This window comes from Pinus tabuliformis, chromosome 3_2, assembly GCF_031772625.1.
Source record: "Pinus tabuliformis cultivar Carrire ecotype Pingquan chromosome 3_2, CPIR1, whole genome shotgun sequence".
NCBI lineage: Eukaryota > Viridiplantae > Streptophyta > Pinopsida > Pinales > Pinaceae > Pinus > Pinus tabuliformis.
In genome coordinates, this window is record NC_142302.1 from 1,174,057,349 (window position 1) to 1,174,081,199 (window position 23,851).

At 34.7% G+C, this 23,851-nt stretch overlaps 1 protein-coding gene and 1 pseudogene across 1 annotated transcript; both read left to right on the plus strand.

The window, feature by feature from the left end:
- The first annotated feature begins 5,789 nt into the window (after positions 1-5,789).
- On the plus strand, positions 5,790-9,289 carry LOC149184903 (uncharacterized). Its single transcript, XM_089419006.1, has 3 exons — positions 5,790-6,115; positions 6,280-6,548; positions 8,456-9,289. The coding sequence occupies exons 1-3, from the start codon at positions 5,890-5,892 to the stop codon at positions 9,062-9,064; spliced, it is 1,104 nt and encodes a 367-aa protein (XP_089275132.1). The 5' UTR covers positions 5,790-5,889; the 3' UTR covers positions 9,065-9,289.
- Positions 9,290-19,461: 10,172 nt separating this feature from the next.
- LOC149184904 (ferritin-3, chloroplastic-like) lies at positions 19,462-21,209 on the plus strand (annotated as a pseudogene).
- Positions 21,210-23,851: the final 2,642 nt, after the last annotated feature.

Below are 23,851 nucleotides of genomic sequence, written 5' to 3' on the forward strand. Positions count from 1 at the left end.
TTGCCTTTCCTATGATCAGCCACTACTTTCCCCTTTGGCTTGAACATTTTCATCAATGCAAGTTTTGGTTTTTGAGGTTTGAGAGACAAACTCATTTCTTCTTCATGTAGCAAAATCCCAGTGAGCTCTTCAAAACCTGGAGGCTTTTCTCTTACATTCAATCCCGTTATAAACATATGATAATCATCTGTCATGTCGTTCATGGTAACTGTCACCAAATCATCATTTGCCACTGTCTAACCGATATCATTTAGTTTATCTTTAACTTCCTTTATTGGGGATATGAATGAAGAAATAGACTCATTCTCCTCCATCTTGATTGAGAGAATATTCTTCCTGAGATACAAAGTTCAATTAGTGTTCTTGATCTCATACATCTCTTTGAGAATTTTCCAGATGTAATTCGTTGTCTTGCAATCCCGAATGTGAGGGATGATGTAATCCTTGACTGAGAACTTAAGAAGAACCTTCGCCTTCATCTCCCTTTTCTCCTAGTCTTGAATTGTTGTATTTGATCCACCAGTTGTAGTAGTCGGCTTGACCTCATCACCGGTGGCAATGCCATAGGCATTCTATCCCTCAAGCAGAGTCTAGAGCTTAAATTTACAATTTGTGTAATTGGAACCATCAAGCTTATTACTATCATTGAGATAAGATTCAACGATTTGATTATTCATCTTGAATGAATAAAATCTTCAACAATTTAAGCAACCCTCGAATGTTAAAAAAATACCATGATCACTGAGAATTTTCGTTAAAAAAAAATGCCCTCAATGATAATAATTCCTCAAATTTCAATTAAAGTAACTCCAAATCTTTTTTTTTTAAATAAATAAATAAATAGATCACTCCAAATTCTCTTAAAAATACGCACCTTTTTTTTTTAATAAGGAGCCCTCCAATTAAAATAAATCCAAAGAATTTTTTTTAATTAAAGCTTTAAAAATAAAACTTCAATTAAAAAAACTATAATTATCTAAATGATAATTACAAGGGGCCAACATTCACCATACACCTCTCTCACTCCACCAACATGGAAGCCAACATCTGTCCAACGCTATTCCCTCAGCGAGACAGTGGGCAACTCTTCCATGTGGCCTTATGAATGTTGTTGCAGTCTCCTCCTCGTAGTTTTGCTAGCGATACCGAGTCACCACGCAGTCTCCACGCAGCTACCAGGCAGCCTTCACACTCCAACTGGCAATTCACTACTCCTTACGGTTGTCCAGCCTCCTTCTCGATGCAGGCCCTCGAATTCCATGCAGGAACCAGCCTCCCTCTCAACACAAGTCCAACCGACCACATCCACGCAGCCTCTATTGACCTCCACGCAGCCTTGATCGGCCTCCAATGGCGATCAGGCCTCCTTCTCCTCGATGCAGGTCCAGCTGGTCGCGTCCACACAGCCTTCTCTAGTCACACACAGCTTCAGCCCACGCAGCTTCCAAGCCCATGCAGCTTCCAAGCCACCTATGCAGCCACCACACAGTCGTCGTGCTGAGTTAATTTGACATTCGCAAAGAGTCGCAGTTGTACAGCTCGGACTCGCCCCGATCAACCAAAGACTCATGACAGGCCACCAAATAAAAATATGTGGGAAGTGTCACAGTGTAGACTTCGCGCTTGCCCACCAAATACTCACGACGACTCCGCAGTAGTCACACCCTTGCTCAATTTACAGGATTCCGAGTCCTGTGCTCTGATACCATGTCAACAGTTACACATGGAAGACATGAATTGACAAACAACACAACAGGAGCTCACAGGTGCAGATCACCAGGAGCTCCTACAAGCAAATACGCCACTTAGGCTTCACATTAAACTCCAATAATAAATAGATACACTTTGTTAGGGATAGTAAATCAAATCCCTGAATGATAGGAACTGAATGACCAAGAAAAGCACAATCATAACTACGTAACAATAATAACCTAATCTGCAGTAATTCTAACACCCTTGTCCCACAAACAAGGGGGTCTCGTACACCAATTTGGTGTTTGGGTTGGCCGTGACCTTCAAATTGGATATATATATATATATATATATATATATATATATGAATATGATTATTCAAATTTTATTAAAAAAAAAATCTAACATTATTTATTTAACGAAGATGATGATTAATGTCCACTAAAATTAAATTGATTGATTACATTTGAGAAAAGGTAAGGAACTATTTGAAATTCTTAAGAGTTTTATTTTTGTTCTCATAAAGTATTAAAAGAAGCATTCTCAGATCATCCTAGTTTTATTAACTTAAAAAGTTAAGAACATGACTAATTTCAAATAGAATTTCAAATTGCGATCCAATTTGCATAAAATCTGGTTGGCTCTTATAAATTAAATACTAATTAGTACTCTAAGTTGGAAAATCTTTACTTCTACAAGGAAGATAAGATAGAGTGTATTTCCATTAATTTAGAGATTATATGTTATAAAAATCCTTTATATATTCTCTATCTTTCTCCAATATTCTATAGAGATACAATTTCCCCAAACCTCCCATCAATATAGAATAGTGTAAGAATTTTAAAAGGGGGATTTTTCTTATTCCATATCGAAATTTCCACTAATTTATATTTGTTTGCAATTCCACAATAAGTTTTCAACCACCATTTATTCATTTGTCAATGTTATAGTTTAAATTGAGCTTTTAATGAATATTGATTTTGTGATATTTGTACTCAGGCATTTCCTCCAAGCTACTGTTGTTATAAACAAAAATTATTGTAGGTCATTTTTTCGACATAATTATCATAACCTTCATTTTGTCAATGTTCAAAGTTCCCTCGATATTTTTATTTTCTTATCAAGATAATAGTGACTCCTTACCATGAAAAGTATCATTGGTATAAAGAGATGATGATGGTTGACCCACAAGAGTTGGGCCAATGCAATATGCATTTTCTAAACAAATTTTTAAGTTGTCAATATATATGCTAAGAAGAGTAGGGGATAAGAGATAATATTACTTAACTCTCATATTATAGTTAGTTTCTTTTGACTATTCTTGATTTCTCCTAAACATAACAAAAACATTCTAATATAAGGTTACTTCAATAACTCTCAACTTAATTAGAACTTTTAACTCTTCTAACTAATTAAAAATGTTTGCCATAGGCTTTATGATAAAAGTTTTTCTAAAGCCAACGAAACAATAAAATAGATTGATTTTACTATTGTGACAAACCTCAATAATTATCCATGTAAGAAGGTGGTCCACTTGAATGATAACATGTAAATCTAGCCTAGCCTTTAACTCTCTTTCTTTGACTTTCTAGCCATATCTTAATCTTGTTTTCAAGGATAATTCCATATATATTAACTAAAATTAGGTTAATCACAGTGGTCTTATGATTGTAAGCATTTCTTTTATGGGCACTTCTAAATATATGTACATTGACTCTTTAAGTGAGGTTTACTCAAGCTTTACATGACTTCTAAATTCAAGAGCTTGTGTATGTGAGGGATGATAATAGATTTCTCAATTGAAGAGGTTGTGTATGTGAGAGATGAGGATAGGCACTCTAGTTTTTAGGTTTTTGGATTGGTAGCTTTCAATATATTTAACTTCCCATTTTGGATCTCTTAACCTTCATTTTTATATCTTCTTTAGAAAACTTCAACCTATGTAGAAATATTGAAAATTTTTCCATGAAATTAATGGATTTGAAGAGTTTTTAAAAGTCTTATCCCTCATGGGAATCATATTGTTTACTTTAGTTTTACCTGTAAGAATTTTATAGAGGAATTTATCTTGCTTTCTATTTATGTAGTGTCTTTTTTCCCTTTAATTATGGATTTGTATCTAGTTATTTTATGATATTTTCATTAAAACATCCATATCTTTATCATACATGGCGATTGCACCTTCTTGAAAAATATCTTATGATGTTCATTTGTAAAAGAGGTTTCAAAATTGTAATAATTACGTTTGATATATTGTAGCTATTTTAGGGGACTAGGGGGTTGGTGGGGTGGGAAGATCTATAGTTAATGTGGGGTATAAAAATGGATAAAGGTTGGTGGAGGGAGATTTGGGGTAGGTGGATTTATAAGTAATATGAGAAATAAAAAAGGACATATGGTAAAAAAGGTGGATATCTAGTAAGAAAGATATATTGGGAAAAGACTTCAACAAAAAGATTTTGGAAGAAATTTATTAATATTTAATAAATTAGAGTTATTCTTTAATATCCAATGCACACAAGTTCACCAAGTAGAGACTATACATTATCATAACAAAAATTGATACTCAATTTTCTTTTTACATAATACCTCAATACATGATTCATTAATGGAAGTAAAAAAAATAGTTAATGAAAGTAAAAAAGTTGTCATGAAATTTCATGATAATGGTCCTCAATACTACTATATTGTATGCTGAAATTTAACTTACTATTTAAATTCTTTAACAAAAATCCATCAAATATCCCTTCAATCTAGTTTTGACCAAATTTAAAATTAGAATTAAAGATTTATAATAAAATCAAGTTCATAAACAGAGATATGATACACATAATCCATCATAATACTACTACTACCCAACCTAAATTCAATTCGATTAACCATTGCAAAGGTTAAAGTCAATGAGCTTACTGGAGCCTTTTGCATATGAAATCCACGCTGTTTATGAATATAACAGATTTTGACAAACGATTAGAATATGTAAATTTCTCAGGATAAGTAATAATTGATGTAATGGCCTCAAACCTAAGACGACACCTGCTCTACACTTCGGCAGGCCTTTAAGGTTTTGCTGACATTTTATCGGGCCAGGAACGTGAGTACCTGAATGTATGCAACTGGTCAAGGAACACTCATAACTGTCAGACTATTTAAAACTTCGGAAGGTTACTTCTTTAATGCCATGTTCGGTCTTATGACAGTTGAGTATCTTTATCGAAACTTTGAAGAAATGGTCAAAAGGCGAAGAGCTTCTACGATTTTCTCGCAACTTGGAGACCGATTTTAATAAGCAAAAGTGGAGACGAAGCACACCATCAAAGATAAGTTTACAGAAAACGATGCGGGGATTGCGATTTTCATCCAAAGTCAAAAGAAGAAAAGCCAGATTTTAACTTTTAGCGATGGAGAAGGACGTGACTTATAGGGATAGATCCAACTTGAAAATGTAAAATTCATGTATTGTGTGGAGCGGAGAGGAAGGAAGGTGAAGCTTGATAAATCAAGCGAGCGGTGGTAGTTGCAGATTCTCGCTAGCTTCCACTTCATTGGGCCGACTAAAAAGGCGGCATAATTTTGACAGTCATATTCGAAAGGCTGGGAGGGTGATTGATTGATTTCATAATCCATATTTTAATGGTTTGTCGTGAACTGGATGGTGAAAATCGGGGTTAGTTTGGGTTTGCCAAATTCGCGGTTGGTTAGGGTTTTCTAAATTCCTACCCTTGTACCAATGTCTGTCGCTGCGTCACGGGTCTAGTTTGACTGTTGGGATTCACATGGTTGGTGTTGGCTGAATTCTTTGTAATTTTGCTGCGAGAAGGATGGGCCACCATTTTTGGAGTATACTGATTTGTTTTGTGTCGTAAGCTGATGCCTAGGGTAGCGTACCAAATCGTGTTCACTGTCGGGAGTAAATAAAGGTCCAACTTTTGTGCTCGGTGAAAATTTCTAGATATTTCCATGGGCCCAAACACATAGAAATGGGTCCCTGTTTCCGCCGACAGGCACTGATTGGTCAAGGACTGGACATCTCGTGAAAGTTCTTCTGAATATAATAAACACCTTTGGCTTCTTTCTATATAAACGATATTCATATTTCTTTGTTGAATTCGACCCAATTGTCAGAGAGACTTTGCTTCACGTGCTTGGTGTAAATTAGTCTCTGAATTTTAGGTTCTGCAACGATTTTCCAGGACGATGAATTTGCCCAAGCCTTCTTGCAATTTTAGAGACAAAGACTGGAAAGGAGATGAAAGCATTTTCAGGCACGACCAGGATGTTGTCATGCCTGGTTTCAGATTCCATCCCACAGAAGAAGAACTGGTGGAATTTTATCTGCGAAGAAAAGTGGAGGGGAAGCACTTCAATATCGAACTCATTACATCCGTCGATCTCTATCGATATGACCCCTGGGAGCTTCCAGGTTCCATATCGATATAGATCCACTTAATTTTAATTCATTCATTATAAAATTTAAGGATTTTTCTTATTCATTCATTATAAAATTTGAGGGTTTTTCTTGCTTTCTGGAGCATGAATGAAACTGTGTTCTCTTATTAACCCTGGACTGTATTTTGCGTTTCACAGCTTTGGCTTCAGTTGGAGAGAAAGAGTGGTTCTTTTACGTGCAGCGTGATAGAAAGTATAGGAATGGAGATCGACCGAACAGAGTTACAAAGTCTGGGTATTGGAAAGCTACAGGTGCTGACCGGATGGTTCGCAATGATGTCTTTCGTTGCATTGGCTTGAAGAAAACGCTGGTCTTTTATAAAGGGAAGGCGCCCAAGGGGAAAAGGACTAGCTGGATTATGAACGAATATAGGCTGCCACAACCTGAAACCCAAAGATGTCAGAAGGTATTTATTCTAATTTCTATGTTAATTTAACAACTTTGCTCAGAGATGATGAAATACGTTGTTTTGGGTACGAGAAAAAAGTGCAGAGAGCCGATTTTATACCGCTTCATAGATCCTGCACGTTAGAGGTTTTTATGAGAGAAATTAAATGAAATTAAGTCATTAATTTTAATTTTGAATTATGAAATGATAGTCTTGGTAATTAACCTCCAGTAAGATAAAAACAAATAGGAGCATGTTAAGAGTGTAAGATATTGAAATTCTTTAAAATTTAGTTTTCATATTGGCCATTCATTAGGAAAGGGTTTAGATATTGGCCATGCATTAAGAAAGGGTGATAATGATGAGAATTCACCGCCACAGGGAAGGCAAAAATAACTTACAAGATTCTAAAAAGTTAAGCTATTAAGAAAGGGTGATAATGATGAGAATTCACCGTTACAGGGAAGGCAAAATAACTTACAAGATTCTAAAATGTTAAGCTATGGAGAAGTTTAAAGCTGTAGGTAAATATTTTGATTTTTATATTTAATTTCAGTATAATAAAAATTAGAATATAAATTCCAACGATTACATGTAAGGGAGTTCGGAATTATTTTTTAAAGAAATAAATTTTACTGTAAAATATATATATATATATTAAAAAAAAAAATTACAATGAAATTAATGGTATAATAAAATTATTTTGTGAATTTATTATAATATTGGATTATATGGCCATATTATTTACATCAGATATTACATTATTAGATTCTACATTCCAAAGGATCCAGAGCAGTGTCTTTTTGCCCTTATAAACCCTGTGAGCTAAGATTCTAGTCTAAAAATGTGAAACAAATTTATAAATAATGATGAATAACCATATTTATATAATTTATTCTGAATAACTATACTGAAAATGGTACAATTTACTATTGAAAATAAAGATTTGAATTTATTTATAAATCATGAGATATATTTTCTAACCATCAAAATACATGTGAATAATGATGTTGATATATGATACAACTTATTATTGAAAATAAACATATTACGCTGTAAGATTCGAATATTTCATAAAATATAATATTTTTCCCAAAATAAATAATAATACATTTATGTTTTAAATTTGTTTATAAAGTATAACTTATTTTTCTAAAACTACTAAAACTGCATGTGATTAAAAAGTTATATATATACCAACATTACAGAGCTGATTAAAAATTTTGGCCTAACATATATTTTATGAAATTATGAAGATGGAGATGGATTGAAACCATTATAGAACATTACAGAGCTGATTTTGAAAATTTAGACTTGACATGTATTTATGAAACCATGGAGATGGATTGAAAGGTTTGAAATTCCAGGAAAGCCTTTTGAAAGTGAATTTAATTTTCGACTGTGCTTATTGCGTATTTCAGCGGATAGGTTTACCGACATTAAGCTAATAAATTTGTACTCGGAAAATGTCCAAAATTTATGAAGATGGTTTGAAAATTTAGACTTGACATGTATTTATGAAATCATGGAGATGGATTGAAAGGTTTGAAATTCCAGGTAAGACTTTTGAAAGTGGATTTACTTTTCGACTGTGTTTCTTGCCTACTTCACCGGATAGGTTTACCGGACATTAAGCTAATAGATTTATACTCGGAAAATGTCCAAAAAAATACTAGGAAATATCTTTACTAAGACTTTCTAATTCAGATAATTCACTCCAAATGAAGAACTGATATGAACTCCTGTGGTGCGTGAAGAAGGTTATGAATTTCTATTTATTTGAATGTAAATTCATTTCGAATGAAATAGTGATAGAAAAATTGATATAAACTCCCCTCGTGACTCAAGCAGGATAAGATAAATGTACCATTCTATGGGCGGAATAAAATACACACGTATGTACTAACTTCAGTTTATTTTGGCAGAACGAACTCTCCCTTTGCCGTGTCTACAAAAAACCAGGAGGATCCGAGGATGGACGCCAGAAAGTAAAGGAACGTCATAACAGAAACGAAAATCATGAAAATAATGAAATGCAGGAGTGGGCTAGCAAGCACCATTGTCAGACCTACATGGCATGCAGCAACCCAAGAGCAACAGCTGAGTCTTGTAATTTCGAGATCAAAGAGTGTAGTACAGATGAAATTGTTAAGCTGGAAGAATTGCCCACCAGCATAAAAATAATGCCCAAATCAATAATGGAGGAGGGAAGATACCCATCTAACATGGAGTATGGCTTACCATATCAATCGGAGAACATTCAGGAACACATTTACAGCGAGGGGGAACATGTTTGGAATACTGTCAGCCGACCCATTTCTTCAAATGAACACCTTGGGACATGTTTGACTACTTGCTTAGTGTGTTCGAGAGCACCAGATCAACTTTCCATGGTGGAAGATCTGTATAGTAACAATCCAGCTAACCTAGTTCTCTCCAAGGCTTTGACGTATGGTGCCTGTTTGCCAACATGCTCGGACAAGTTATGGGAGTGGAACCCTTTGAGAAACAACGGAAATGGCCCCTCCTGCTGATTGTTTTTTGATTAGCAGCATTCTATTCATCATATGCCACCGCTTTTAGTTAATTCAAAAGTAGCTCTACAGAATGGAGTTCTTGCAGATTTTATTCGGTCGGCCATTCCAACGCTTTTCATCAGAAAGGTGTTGGATGACCATGGATCAAATCGAGCCGACTAAATGCTGTTGTTTTCCAGAGACATGATTTGATAATAACGTCTTTAGCACGTGATGCTGCAATGGCCTTCTTATGGTGTAAGTCAATATTGTGAAATAATAGTATTAGCTACTGTTATGCAGCAGAATATATTGAGTTTTATTGGAGTTTCGCAATAGAATACCTTTATTATTTATATTCCATGCCTGGCCTTGATTGGCCAAGCCTAGGTTTGTACGGAAGTAAACAAATAGCCCAGTTTGGGTATAAAGATTTTTAAATACGAGTATCTTCTTTTGAGAAATGCAATGTTTCATTGGTTTTGTGTGATAAGTGAAGTGCGTGCTGATAATGAAATACAGCTACGGAGATGCAACTGATGGCAGAAGAGGCATATTCGTGGAGATTCAATTTGAAGGCCGCGTAGAAAAACTTAAAAGGTCGAAGACGAAATGGAATTGATAGGCAGAAAGAAGCATATGCGTGGAGAGAAAAATTGAAAGGATCCTGGAAAATGTTGAATGGTTGTACATATGAGTGGAGAAAATATGATAGGATGTGAGAGTATCAATTACAAATGGGATTAACCATAATCGTAGGTTCAATGAATGTTAAAGATAATTATGACCGTTGGGGAGGTACAACTTTTTCTTTGAGTTTACAATTCATTATAGGAAACAAAGCCATTGAAAAAAAAACAGAAGCAAATATGAAGGAAAATTGTTGGATTCCAGCAACAAGTCCTGACACCTAGTCCCTCCTCTTCACAGTTCCATCATGCTTTTTCCATATATTCCATTGAATTCTTGGCATTGATGTTGTGGATCCGGGTATTACTATGCATAATAGTGGTTGTTCATATTCTCAATTGAATCTAAGTTATCCACAATTGTATGGTTGCACATTGAGATGATACCTAGTAGATTTATCAAAATATATTATGTTATTGCTTGGATCAACTTATTTTTTTAGTGTTATATTCATTATGGTGATTGCATAAACAAAGATCACATACATCAAATTTTTTTAGTGGCGGTTTTGTTTTTGTAGAAGTGAAACACATTTTCCAAAAAATAATTGTTATGAATAATTTATCAAAATGGGTAAAATATTGCAACAACTTCATGAGAAGAAGCCAACTCATCAGGTTTACAATCAAGTACTCCATTTTTAGTCTCTTGTTGCTATAGTGCGAGCAAAGAATGTAACACTTAATTATTAATTCAAGTGTTTTTTCACTAAGAAAATCTGGAAGGTTTGATACCATGGAGTCAACCATGGAGAATTATTTCTAGAATATTTCCTACAACTTTCAAACCAAGATAGAGCTTGTTGATGTTTTGGAGGAGGAAGTTGAGTCCCTATCGAACTCATAAATTGCTTTCTTGAAAAAGTAAATTTGCAAGCTAGAGGAGCAAAATTCGCAGCTAATAAATGAGGTTTCTTATTTAAAAGCCTCCATGGAATGCTTCATGAGGAAGTTGTAGTTGTTCATGAAGATCACAGGAAACTATTTAATCAGTATCAAATAGTGAAACAATATCATACTACCTTGTTTCTATAGTTGATTAGGAAAAATGATATTATTCAAGACTTGTAGGAGTGCAAGAAAAGACATGAACAAAAAACGATCACATCCATAACGGTTGAAAAGGAGAATGTTGTTGTTGAGATACTAGGGTTAGCTTCTTCCACCCTTCATGATGTTTATTTTCAAAAGTTTCATGTTGATGATGATGAATCCTCAGATGGTTTTTTGTCACCCAACTTTGAAAAACATAGTACTAGTATTAACTCTTGACTGCTAGGAAAATGGGATATGCTAGAGGAGGAGTTGTGAAAAATTGGTAGGGAAATTCTATTTGTATTACTCCTAATGTGCAAACATGTAGGGTAGGTCTTGGATATGATGTTGCCTCACTAAGTACATATGATCTTGTCAAATATGGGATTTGTCTTTTGTTGTAAGTGATCTAGGTGGATGTTTGTGGCCACCCACCTATCCCATTTGGACCCCCACAATTGTCTCTTTCAATTTTTCAGTTTCCATAATTGTAGCACAATTTACTATTTTTAGCAGTTTTTCGGGTCCTGAACTTCCAGAGTCATTTTGAGGCCCTAAACAATGTTTTTTGGGAAATATGGGAGAAACATAGGTCCATCCATGGACCTATGTTGCTCTTCTCAAAGTTGTAGTGCTCAGATAGATCTTTCTAACGAGCTATTGTATGTGTCAAACAAAGATCGGGTGCCAAAGTTACGACCCCGAGAAGTTGATGTACCAACTTACCCAAAACGGGGCCCACAATTTGGCGTTTCATCTTCTGAGGTTAGTTTTTGGGATGTTAAGGGTTTTCCATTGTTTCTCAACAATAAATAGGCCTTCGAGCCTCATTGTAACATAGTTCAGAGGAATGTAGCCGTGACATCTCTTCTCATAGATAAGCCATCGCCCTAGCTGGTTTATTTCCATTTCTGTTTGTAAGCATATTTCAGTGTTTTACATTAATGAAATGAAGTATTATTTCCACTACATCTTTGTGTATATGGTTATATCTGTATTTTGTTGCATTCTTGTTTAGATTTGGATCAGTAAGTGAAGTTCACATTACATTGCGAGAAGAGAAGCCCCCTACTGATTGTGCTATGCATAGTTCTTATATGGCTTAAAATGTTGTTGTAGAAGATAAATTTTCTGATGCACAGTGTTTCCCTATGATTGCTACACCTAGATTTGAGCCTACAATACAAAATTGTGAGTCTTCATGTGAGAGAAGTTTTCTCATGAATCAAAATATGTGTGCTTATGCATTGAGAGCATTGTAGAAATGACTTGAAAGGCTCAATCATGAATTAGTTTCAACCATTAGGATTAAATGTGTTTGGAATTACGGAAGATCATGGAATAATTTGAAATTTATTTTTGGACTTCATATTGATGCCATGTAACTGACATCCTTTAAAAATCCCATGTGGACCTATGATTTATGCCCACATAACCTCCAAAGTGAAGTAAGGTTACATCCTTTCATAAATTCAGAATTAAAATTAATTAAATCCCTATTCACTTAACTTAACAAAACCCCATCAAAAAAATCGGAACCCAAAACAATAGAAAGCCTGACTATACACCTGATCAATGAAAAACAAAGATATAACCTGTTAATGAGCCTGGTCCCACTTCAACCGCATTCAACTTGATCTCAAATAGATTTAACCTGCATTGATAACATATCTGGTTCAACTTTTCCACCGACTTTGACCACTCTTACAGAGTTGATAAGGAATATAAATCCTTGATGTATAGATTTTTGGGTCCGTTTTTGAAACTAAAGTTCGATCACTTTATGATGTGATATCTGTTGGATATAAGAGGCCATCAAATCTATGGTTTGCGAGACTTCAACTAGCACACGGTTTAAAAATGGGCTTAACCCTTATAATCGACTGTGATTTAAGAGTTTGAATATGAGATCGACGGCTAGGAGCAAGTGTGGTGCTTTAGCCACAATCAAGAAATACGTACTCTCCTACCCCCACAATTGTTGATCACCGTCGGATATACTAGCCAATGGATGGTCCTGATTTATTCTAGGTTTTCTTCACAAATTTAACAAGTTCCACCAAGACTTAGCACTTCTGCCAAGTTAGTCGGTCTCTAAAATATATACTTCGGCTTCTTAAAACATATTCGGGCTCTTAACTATTCACTGTAATTATAGAGGATTCAACCTACGATCTAAGAAGCTAATCACATAACAAAAGACCATGCAAAACAGTCTTTGTACACAAACTCCTTTTATTCATAACAATCTTTACATAATGCATAGAACATCTCGTGCTCTGATATTTTCTCTCTTCCACTTAGCTCTCTCTACACTATCTAACCTCCATGTAACGCACTCTGCCTACTCTGACACACTCAATACTTAATTACACAAAGAGATACACAATCCACATTGTATTCATATTGATAACTATTTACAGAAGAAACAAACACACTCGACTATTTCAATTCTCCCCTCGCTCATCCATCCTATCTTTCCATTTGAATCTAATCTCTTAACTCATTCCAAAAGATTACAATTTATACAAAATGCAGATTCATAAACCCATTTAGTTCAGATCCAGAAATATGTTATTCTTCCCTAAAGAATCTCTTTACTCCAGTCTTTTCTCAAAGAAATGCTAATTTAAGCTTTCAAATCCCTCATATCCTACTTAAACCAGATAATCTAACTGCTTGGACTAATCTCCATGCAGGGAGGATCAATCAGCTACGTATACCCTTTTCTGCTTAGATTTTGACAACAAATAAAACACTCTCATACATTTAAATTAATAAAATTAATTAATATCTTGTCTTCCAACCCTTTGTTAGCCACAACATGTGATCATACCATCACATTACTAAGTAAGTCTAAATGCTCCTGCATCACATATCACTGTATCTCATTGGTTATGCAATTATACAATGTTCCTATTATTTTTTGTTGATTTTCGCCACTCCCTTAGTTGAGTTTTAGAGGAGGAATTTTGATGATGACACATATTGTTGTCATAGATCTGTTGTTGTTGACTATCTTTAATTAGTGTGATGGTGATTATGTTCAAACATCTTCATGAGTGTTTTTGTACCTTGTTTGAGTTTATTTTTCCATACTTATAGGCCTCATTTTTTTTTGCTAGTTGATGGTGGTTTTTTGCTTGAAGCCTTTCTAATGGCTCTTTACTAGCACCAATTTTCTTCAAAGTGTTTATGAGAAAGTTGTCACAATTTTCCTTTATCCTACCTTTGTGAAATATTCTACTTCAGAGATCAACCATTCTCATTGAGGTTTCTTGGATCTCATCATCATGTTTTTTTCTAATTGGAGGAGGCTTCATGTTAGCTAAAGATATCTATTACAACTGGGTAGATAACAAACCTACACGATCTTGCAAGTTATAAAACATAGCTCATTGTAAAAGACTTACATATTAGAAAATACCAACACTAACATGTCCTTGAGAGTGAGATTCCACTAAGAATATGAACAACCACTAAAATGCATAGTAATACATCAATCCACAATACCAGTGCTAATACTTCTAACAAAATAGAAAGAAAATGTAGGATGAAACCATGAAGAGGGGGATATCATGCTCCGGGCCTTGCAAAGGATGATGCACTATGACAATATATATGACTTATTTAGAAGACTGACCCTAATACATGTGTATCAAATCTACATTAGACAATTGAAATCCCCTAATAAAAGTGGAATCTAAATTCCATGAATATGTGATTGAAGGAATAGGACCACTGGAGTAGTTAATGTAATTTATTTCTTCAAAAAATGCTATTAATCCTGATAGCAGGAAAATTCCATTTTCTCGAAACTTTTACCTTCTCTATATTACACAACAAGTCACTATCATTGTAAGTCCTTCACTTGTTATGCATAAGTATTTCATACAAAAAGCCTACTTCACTTACATTGAATTCTAGAGCATACATAGATTATAAATATTACCAATCACATAGGTAAACCAAATAATTTGTGAACATAATGAAAGCTCCTTTCATTAACAAAATCATGTCCATACAATTACAAAACAATTACATAAGTGTTCATTCCTCTCTTGACCTGATCTCACATTCATTTGACCATAAGCTTTTCCCTTAGGCTCACATTGACTAAATATAACCTTAGAAGAAAAATAAGTTTTCCGAGATTCATAAAACACTCCCTGATTTATTCCCCAAAGCTCTCATGATTTATCCACTAAATCTCTCATGATTTATTCCATAAATCTCTCATGCTTTTCAAGGTAAGTTTTATTTTTCCTTATGGAAAAATATCTCCTATCCATATTTCCAAAACTAATCTTATCCTAACCACCATGCTTTTCTAGAGCTTCTCGAAATCCTAGAGATTTGCTAATTCACATAAGCTTTCATAAAATCATAGGTAAATACATCTAATGAATAATACAATAAATTAGAAAGACTCCTACTATATTCAAAACACACTTTTAACTTGGATGCTCCCACAACAAACTCCCAATGTGAAAAAGAATCATGATCTTCTGACCATGTGCCAATGAAGAATGTCTTCTTGGATCCTAGACTCTGTTTTGTAGCTAATCCTTCTCTTTTTCATGTTGTTGTTTCTTTTTTGTCATCTTCTTCTCTCTTTCATGCACAAATTTTATGTTGTAATTTTCCTCCTTCCTTGCTGATACATACTTTCTCCACCATATGCAAGATGTTATCCTTCATTATTTTCTGCAATAAATACCTATTTTGTTGAGTCTTCTTCAACATCATCTTCCTCATTTCCCTATTTCCTCATCCAGCCTATCCTCTAGCTGACAACGGCATTGGTTCCATGCTGAAATTTGTTTCTATCCTCCGATAAATCATCAGGATACCATTTTCTTAGAGTTTCTTCCACCACTCTCTGTAGTATCTATTGAAACTCATCATCATTGTTTTCCCCCCTTGTTACTACATTTTTTCCATGGGAAACTCATCCATATCATCTCTTGGACTACTACAATTCACTTAACTCATTGTCCCTAGATTGGTCAACCAATTTTCTGTAAACTTCAATTCAGTTGCAATGTTTTCCATGCTTTCTCCTTTGTGATCCTGCGGGTCTTATTTCAATGATTTTTGTACTTCATCAATTGACATATTTCCAAGACATTTCATTGTTCCCTATATACCTTCGTTACCTATAAACACTAACCAATTGTCATTTTTAAAATATGAGACCCTAAATTCTCTTTCATTGCCTCCAATATCCTTTCCAATGTAGCACTAAAACTTCCAAGATTCCCATCAAATATTCATATGCTTCATCCACTATAACCACTTCATCATTAATATCCACACACATGTGTTCATCAACCTTAGGTTGTTCTTCCATGGATGTATTTGCTCATGGCACACAATCTTGACCTTGACTATGTTATGTCTTCCTTTTGGCCTGTATAATAGTACTTAATGATTTTTCCTCCTCTTTGCATAGTATAAAATAAATGTTATGTCCTTCATCTTGAAAAACTCCTCAATTAATACACCCATTGTCAAAATCAAAATCAATATGTCCTTTATCTTCTCTCAACATCTCAACCATCACTTGATTCTTGTCTAAATTCTTTGTGAAATTCTCAAAAGGTTTCATCTAGGCATCTTCATCACTGTCATCTTCTCCAAGGACAGATCCTTGTTCAAGTGCACAAATGCACACATTCATCTAAATTATTTGGATTTTTTCTTCTTCTCTTAACAAAACTTGCAACTTTTGTTTTTGTCTTCTTGCAATCAATTGTTTAACAAGCGATCTAGTTTTTCTCTTCATCACCCATCCATGTTTCTGATTTTGTAGCGGCTCCATCAGCACATTAAGTAATGCCTTCATTTCAATGATCTCTTTCTCAAACTCTTTATCATTCATTTCCCTGTCGTTTACCCTTCAACCATTACTATGACTATCACCTTCCATTTTTCTCTCTCCCTTTGTCAACTTTCACCTTGTTGACTATGTGTTTCTACAAAGCCAACACCTTACTAGGCTACCTCCAAACCTAGCCAATGGTTCACTCCTCTTGAACCTTCTTAAGCACTCCTTGCTCCTATGGCTTGTGCACACACTTACTCACTCATTGAGAACTTATGTTTCCTTCTTCTTGGTTATAAGGTTATCTTGCCACATTGCTACCTCTTCATTGCTACCATTCATTACTTAATTGTCAAAGAAACATAAGATCAATAACATATAATATCTCAATAAATAAGCTCTTCCATCCTTTGAATAAGCTCCTATGTGCTATGTTCCTATTATCACATTTTTAGTCTATCAATTTTAAGCACTAACAACAAGAGTGTAAACATTATTGTATTTTTGAAAATTTTAAAAATGCACTGACATTTAGGACATCAACACCAAAAGAAGAAATTAAATTGTTTTTTCTTATGTCCAAATTGCACTCACAAAGCACACGTCAGTAGATGAAACATCGTTATCAAACAATCAACTGATAATTCAAATGGTGAGGTTACATGATCCATTGTTGAATTTCATTACCGAGAGGTAATGTGGGTTAAAAGATCATGATTGCGTGTAATATATTTTTCTAAATCAGTGGTCAGTTTGTTATAATTATGTACTACTTGAAACATGCTGGAGTGATTTACCTCATGTGGTAATACCCATGTCACCCATTATTGAGTTGTTATATTTCCTATGCTAAATGAGGATGGGTTGTTAAATTATCCTTGTAAACCAAGGATCGAATCACAATCACATTTCCTGTGCTTTTTCCTGTGATGACAAACATGGGGAGGATGGAGAATTGTATAGCAGTGAACTTAAGGCACCCAACCTACTTGAGATTATCTAAACATTCAACAATGATTTCAAGCAACAAGCTGGGAGCAATTTTTCAATCGTTGTGTAGGTTACCATGATGATGTTTTTAGAGCATTTGTTGAATGTTTCAATGGTCAGTAGGTGACTATTCGGGGAGTTACATTTTAGATCAAAGAGGAGCGATTTCGGGAACCAGGCTGGGAGAAAATTTTCAATCGTTGTGTAGGTTACCATGATGAAGTTTCTAGAGCGTTTGTTGAATGTTCCGATGGTTAGTAGGTGACTATTGGGGGAGTTACATTTTAGATCAAATAGGAGCTAATCATTGAAGTCAAAGGCTATCCTACAAATAGAGAGAGATTTCAAGAGCCATTTTTTGGCTGGCATTGTACACTTTTTTCTAAATAATCATTCATGGGTTCAAAGGTTTTGGTTAAAGGATGAGTGCCATTGTCTCCTACAGATTACTTAATCATACTTCACCTATGAAGGATGCTACAATTGTGTCAATATTTATCATTTCCATTTTTTGGCTCATATGGCAGGTCTCTCGAGAATCAATACTCCCTATTTTCTATTAGAAATCCTGAAACATATGTCTACTAGAGTTAGAGAAATAATAGATGCATCCTATCTCATAAGGGTCTGATAAAATTGTTAATTGAAGGTCAATTGAGAAGAGTTAGAGGGACTTGGAAACACTTTTTGTTTTAGGGAGTGTTTGAAATTCAATCTACAAAAAAAAAAAGGGTAGGAACAAGGTCAGTAAAAATAAGGTTAAGCAACAATAAAAACCTAAACAGGGGACCTCAAATGTATAGAAAAGGATCCAGCAAAATTTGGAAACAGTTCCCCCTTTGGTTCCTAAATTACCTAGGGTCTACACTGGGAGAAGTTATAGGCTAAGAAAAGAAAAGGATACTCCTCCTCCCATTGTCCCCATGCCTACAAAAAATAGGTTAGTCGAAAAATAGAGAAAGCCAAGGGGAAAATGATTGAGCCCAAAGAAGAGAAGACACTAGTAGATAAGGAACCCACCTTGGAAGAGATATTTAAGGGTGGAAAAAGACCCCACACCAGGTCATCGAACAAGTCCAAACTAAATGTCAAGTTGAAACAGAATATTGGGTTAGCAAAGAAGGTCATAGATGTAGATAAAACTCCTCAAAAGGACCTAATCATAAATTAAGAGAAAGCCACAAGCTCAAAGAGACCAAATGAAAGCAAATATTGAAAGAAAGGGGTCATGATCAAGGTCCAGTGGAGTAAGAGACAGAGGAGGAGAAATGTTAATATATTGCTGGAGGAAGCTAGCACACTTGTTAATTGATTTTTTACCATACAGTTTTGATTTCCCACTTTCAAAGTGAAATTTTGATCCATAGGTCAATAACCCATCCATTAGCGTTTCAAACTATTAAATGTGTAATATCACTGACATTTTTATTGTCAACGTATTTTTGGAAATCAGTTCTATAAAAGTACTAACAACCAACTCGTCAGTGCAACTATTTATATTCCCACTTCAAAAGGATAACAATGATAATTATGCCGTAAGGAATTCCATTTGAAATGAACTTACCTCTGGGCTTAGTTGTCTTCATTATCCACCATTAGATCACATATTAGATGATTGAAGTGTTCCCTTCCATTGATCCCACCAAGTGAACTGATTTACTCTGCTCAATCCTTGATTTAATCTCATGAACCAACTTTCTCATTAATTTTTCAGTTGGACTATTGCGTCCTACCCGCTGAACTAATTGTGTACATACTCTTGCTCATTGTTAATTTTTCAGTTGGACCGTTGCATCCCACCCGCTGAGCTAACTGTTTGCAGACTCTTTAAGTTTCCACTGAACTACACTGTAAGCCAACTCATTAGGTTTGCGATGCTTTCCCTTGACTCTCAAGATCATGGGGAATCTAACCCCGAGGTGATTGTGGGAAATGCCCAGACTCAGAGATTTGTGAAATATCTCGTCATAAGGTCACACAATCGAACCCTAGGGCACATTACATGGACGAGTACACTGAGAATTGGTGGTGGAAGGATTGGAACCACGTCACACGAGCCAGTGAATGGTTAGAATATGTCATTGAGGACACTAGAAATACTTAGTTTGCAGGTCAGGACTGATGGCAAAGTTATTTGCAATGCCAAACTCTGGAGATTCCAACTTGCACATACATATTGTACAAAATAAGTTAGATCTGTTTAGTGATTTCATCTGTGAAATTTTGTGGTTTAAAGCTGAACTCAAGACCTACACATGGCCTGCTCTTCATCCTGAAAACATCACTCTCAGTACCAGGGATGCTTTAAATTTCTATTATATCAGCATGGAATTTATGTAAATCATGCTCTTGTTAGTTCATATTGGATGCATTAACTTCTGCATACTCTGAAGTCATGTCAAACTTATTTTTGGAAGCGTGGAGTACAACATTTCATTTGTCTATCATGCTCTCTTTGCATACTTTGATAGAGACAATGTGGCTCTGCTAGGCTTTGCTAAGTGAGTACCCTGAGGTTTTCTTCATATATTGGTGTGTATGTGTATATGTATGCTTGTTATACATCTATGTAAGAGGAAATAAGTAGCATATTTTCTCCGATCTGACAGGTACTTTAAGGATGCCAGTGATGAAGAGCGGTATCATGCAGAAAAGCTCATGAAATATCAGGTTCCTGAGACTTGAGAGTTTTAATTCAGTCTGTTGTTTCAAGCCTTAAACATTAGTCACACTGGTTATAACTGTTATTTTAAACTCTACCCTGTATTGGTCCTTTCTTTGAGAAGAACATCAGAGGTGGGAAAGCTAAACTACAGTCCATTTTATTGTCTGTTGTCATGGAGTTTGACAATGTTGAGAAGGGTGATGCCCTTTATGGTGAGTCCAATCCACAGACTTGTATATTTTCATGCATGTGTCATGTCATTTTTTGGTAGAATGTAGCCTGACGTTTTTTTGGGTTGGTTCTCAATATACTGGTTATAGCCATGGAGCTGGCCTTGTCTTTGGAGAAACTAACAAACAAAAAAAATTGAACTTGCATGCTGTAAGTATCGACTAAATTCTTTACCGGTTGATTCGATATATCATGTTACTTTTAAATATTTGAAATTATGTTGCATTAAGAAATAATTTTGAGAGGTCATGGATTTGATGGGAGCAGGTAGCCCAAGAGGCTAACGATGGTTAGATGATGGATTTCATCAAGGGAAATTTTCTCACCGAGTAGATCACATGCTCTGCAATTCCTCCCTTTACAAGTAGGAGAGAAGTATAAACAATGATCTAATGTTATGTTTTCCTCTGCAATTTTGCAGGTTGAAGCTATCAAGAAAGTATCAGAATATGTGTCTTCAGTTGAGAAGGATAGGGAAAGGCCACGGTATGATGATGATATGTTAATTTTGATAATATTTGAGGAGAGATATTTTTTTTCATATTGACAATGAAAGTGAAGAAATTATATGCAGGATTAGTGATTTGATCATGGCTCATTACTAAAAGCTGGACTTGTAATTGATTTGATTCTGTCCTTTCTTTTTTGGCAGCTGTATGGCATTTTGATCAGATGCTCCTCAACGGAGATAATGTGGCTGATGCAGGAGCTCTTGCTGCTACCTGACCTGACTGAGAATTAGATTTTGAACCCTATCTTGATAACTGGAATAACCTCGAGTCTTTTGAGATAAATTTTAGGTAGTACATGATCGCAATATATATAGATATATGTATATATCTATCTTAATATGAATTTCAATGTTATGATTTATATTTTTGTCGCAATGCCAATGGACACATCATCAAACTGTTTCTCAATTAACCCTCGCTGGAATGCTTGGGGATATAGTTGCATCCATTTGGGTTTTTCAATACACAAAGAATTTGGCTGATATGATTGATGTTGGGCTTTATTTCTGATCTATATTATTAAGCATCCCTAAGATTCTTTGTTATGATTGATGTTGGCTGGCCCTAAGATTCTGTGTTATGATTGATGTTGGTGTTCTGCTTCTTATCCCTAATATGAGGCTGGTAATCTTAGAGAAGTTGCACCCATTTCAAGGTGTGTGTTGAGTTGGTTGGTTGGACATGATTGTTCTATCTCATTTCATGGTGTTAGCACTTGGCTGTCAACAATTTTAGGGAGTTTTCCCCTGTTTCAATTTCAAGGTGTCTCGGTTGGTTTGTTAGATACGATTGTTCTATGTCATTTCATAGTGTAAGAACTCGGCTGCAAGTAGTTTTTGGGAGTTTGCATCTATTTCAATTTCAATGGTGTTTGACTTGGTTTGTCGGATGCAATTGCTTAATGTCATTCCACGGTGCCAGCACCTTCAAACTCCTATAATTGAAAACATAAATCGAAGTACAATAAGATTAGAATGCTTCTAAATGATGTGTATCAGGGTCATCTATTTCAAAATATTTATTCTTGGGATATCATGTTAGTTGGATGCGTTGGGACTTTTAGGGAGCATCTTCATGTGGATTAGCCTATTTTTTTCATCATAAATTTTGTTTTTAAATATATTTTTGAAAGTGTAAATGGATTTCAGTCTGGAAATTTGCTTCTAAATGATGTGTATCAGGGTCATCTATTTCAAAATGTTTATTCTTGGGATATCATGTTAGTTGGATGGGTTGGGACTTCTAGGAAGCATCTTCATGTGGATTATCCTAATTTTTTCATCATAAATTTTGCTTTTAAATATATTTTTGAAAGTGTAAATGGATTTTAGTATGGAAAATTTCCCTCCTTATATTAAAAATCATAGTCTAAAAATTGTCGACGTTATATTGATAACCACAACAAATCAAAATAATATCTAGGAGAAATGTTATCACACAAAAAAAAACAAAATCCAACTACGTGCAAGCGTGGACACATTTAGAAATATCCAAATTTAGTGAAGCTGCTAAACATTAAGAGCCTTTTTTTAGTTGGCCATCTCAACGACCTTTTTTAATTTTTTAGCTTGCATGTTTCATTTATTTCATGGTTGCATGAGAGTTCAAAACCCTGGAGGCTTCTCAACACTATAAAAGTACCGTGTTAACTTTTTCCAAGCCATTTATGAATTCCTTTTAGTTGTTTATAAAAGGATTCAAGGAATTTTCTTGCACTGCTTTGTTCCCTCATAGATTTTCATGAATAAGATGCATAAAAATTCTACCTTGTTAACTTTTTCCAAGCCATTTATGATTTCTCTTTAGTTGTTTATAAAAGGCTTCAAGGAATTTTCTTGCACTGCTTTGTTCCCTCATAGATTTTCATGAATAAGATTGCATAACAATTGTTACTCACCACTGTCTTCCAAGGACTCTGTCCCTATGATTGTGTTGTTGATATATATATATATATATATATATATATATATATATATATATATATATATATATATATATATATATAGTGCTAGATGTTTTGGTTTTTGTGATAATCTTGCATATGTGTTTTTCTCTTTTTCATTATAATATCAAATGTTTCTTCTATGAATGCCTCTTCATTCGGTTTCCTATTGTTTCATTTTCTTAGCCTTGGTTCTAAAGCTGTCAATTTGTAACCTAACAATTGTAAGTTAAATTTATTAAATGGATATCTTGTTAGATCTAAAAAAGAGATTTATTTTATTGACTTGGTTTTATGCATTGTATAGTGAATAAAAAGTCAGGAAAATTCTGTGGAGACAGGGTTGGGCTTAAGTCCTGAAAGTGAATTTGTACCCCAGGTTCAAATTATTTCTGCCTCTCAGTTTGACATTAAGAGCCTTTTTCAGTTGGCCATCTCAATGACCTTTTTTCATTTTTTAGCCTGCATGTTTCGTTTATTTCATGGTTGTAGGAGAGTTGAAAATTGCATTCCTTTTTCTTTTCCAGAGAATGTATCCAATAAATGGAACTGGTAGTGTTATCAAAGATATTTTTAGGAGAAAACTTTAACCTTTTGGCAAGTTTTCATTAAACATTTTTATGTGTACCAATATTTTTCTATTCAGTTGGCAAGAGGGTGCTCTACTCCCTTGCTTCTGTGAAAAGTGATGCATCAATTTTCTTATAATGTTGTTTATGTAACTGAGGTAAAATTCTCATCAGTTTTTCCCTTTCTACAATACTTTATCTATGTGGAAAGATAAACTTTTGAATTCTCTGCAAGCACTTTATTCTCGCATTCTTTACATCTAGCCTTTTTTTTATCCCATGAGTCATGCTAGTAGCTAATGAATTGGATTCTCTTTAGGGGATTCAATTAGAGCAACCACCACT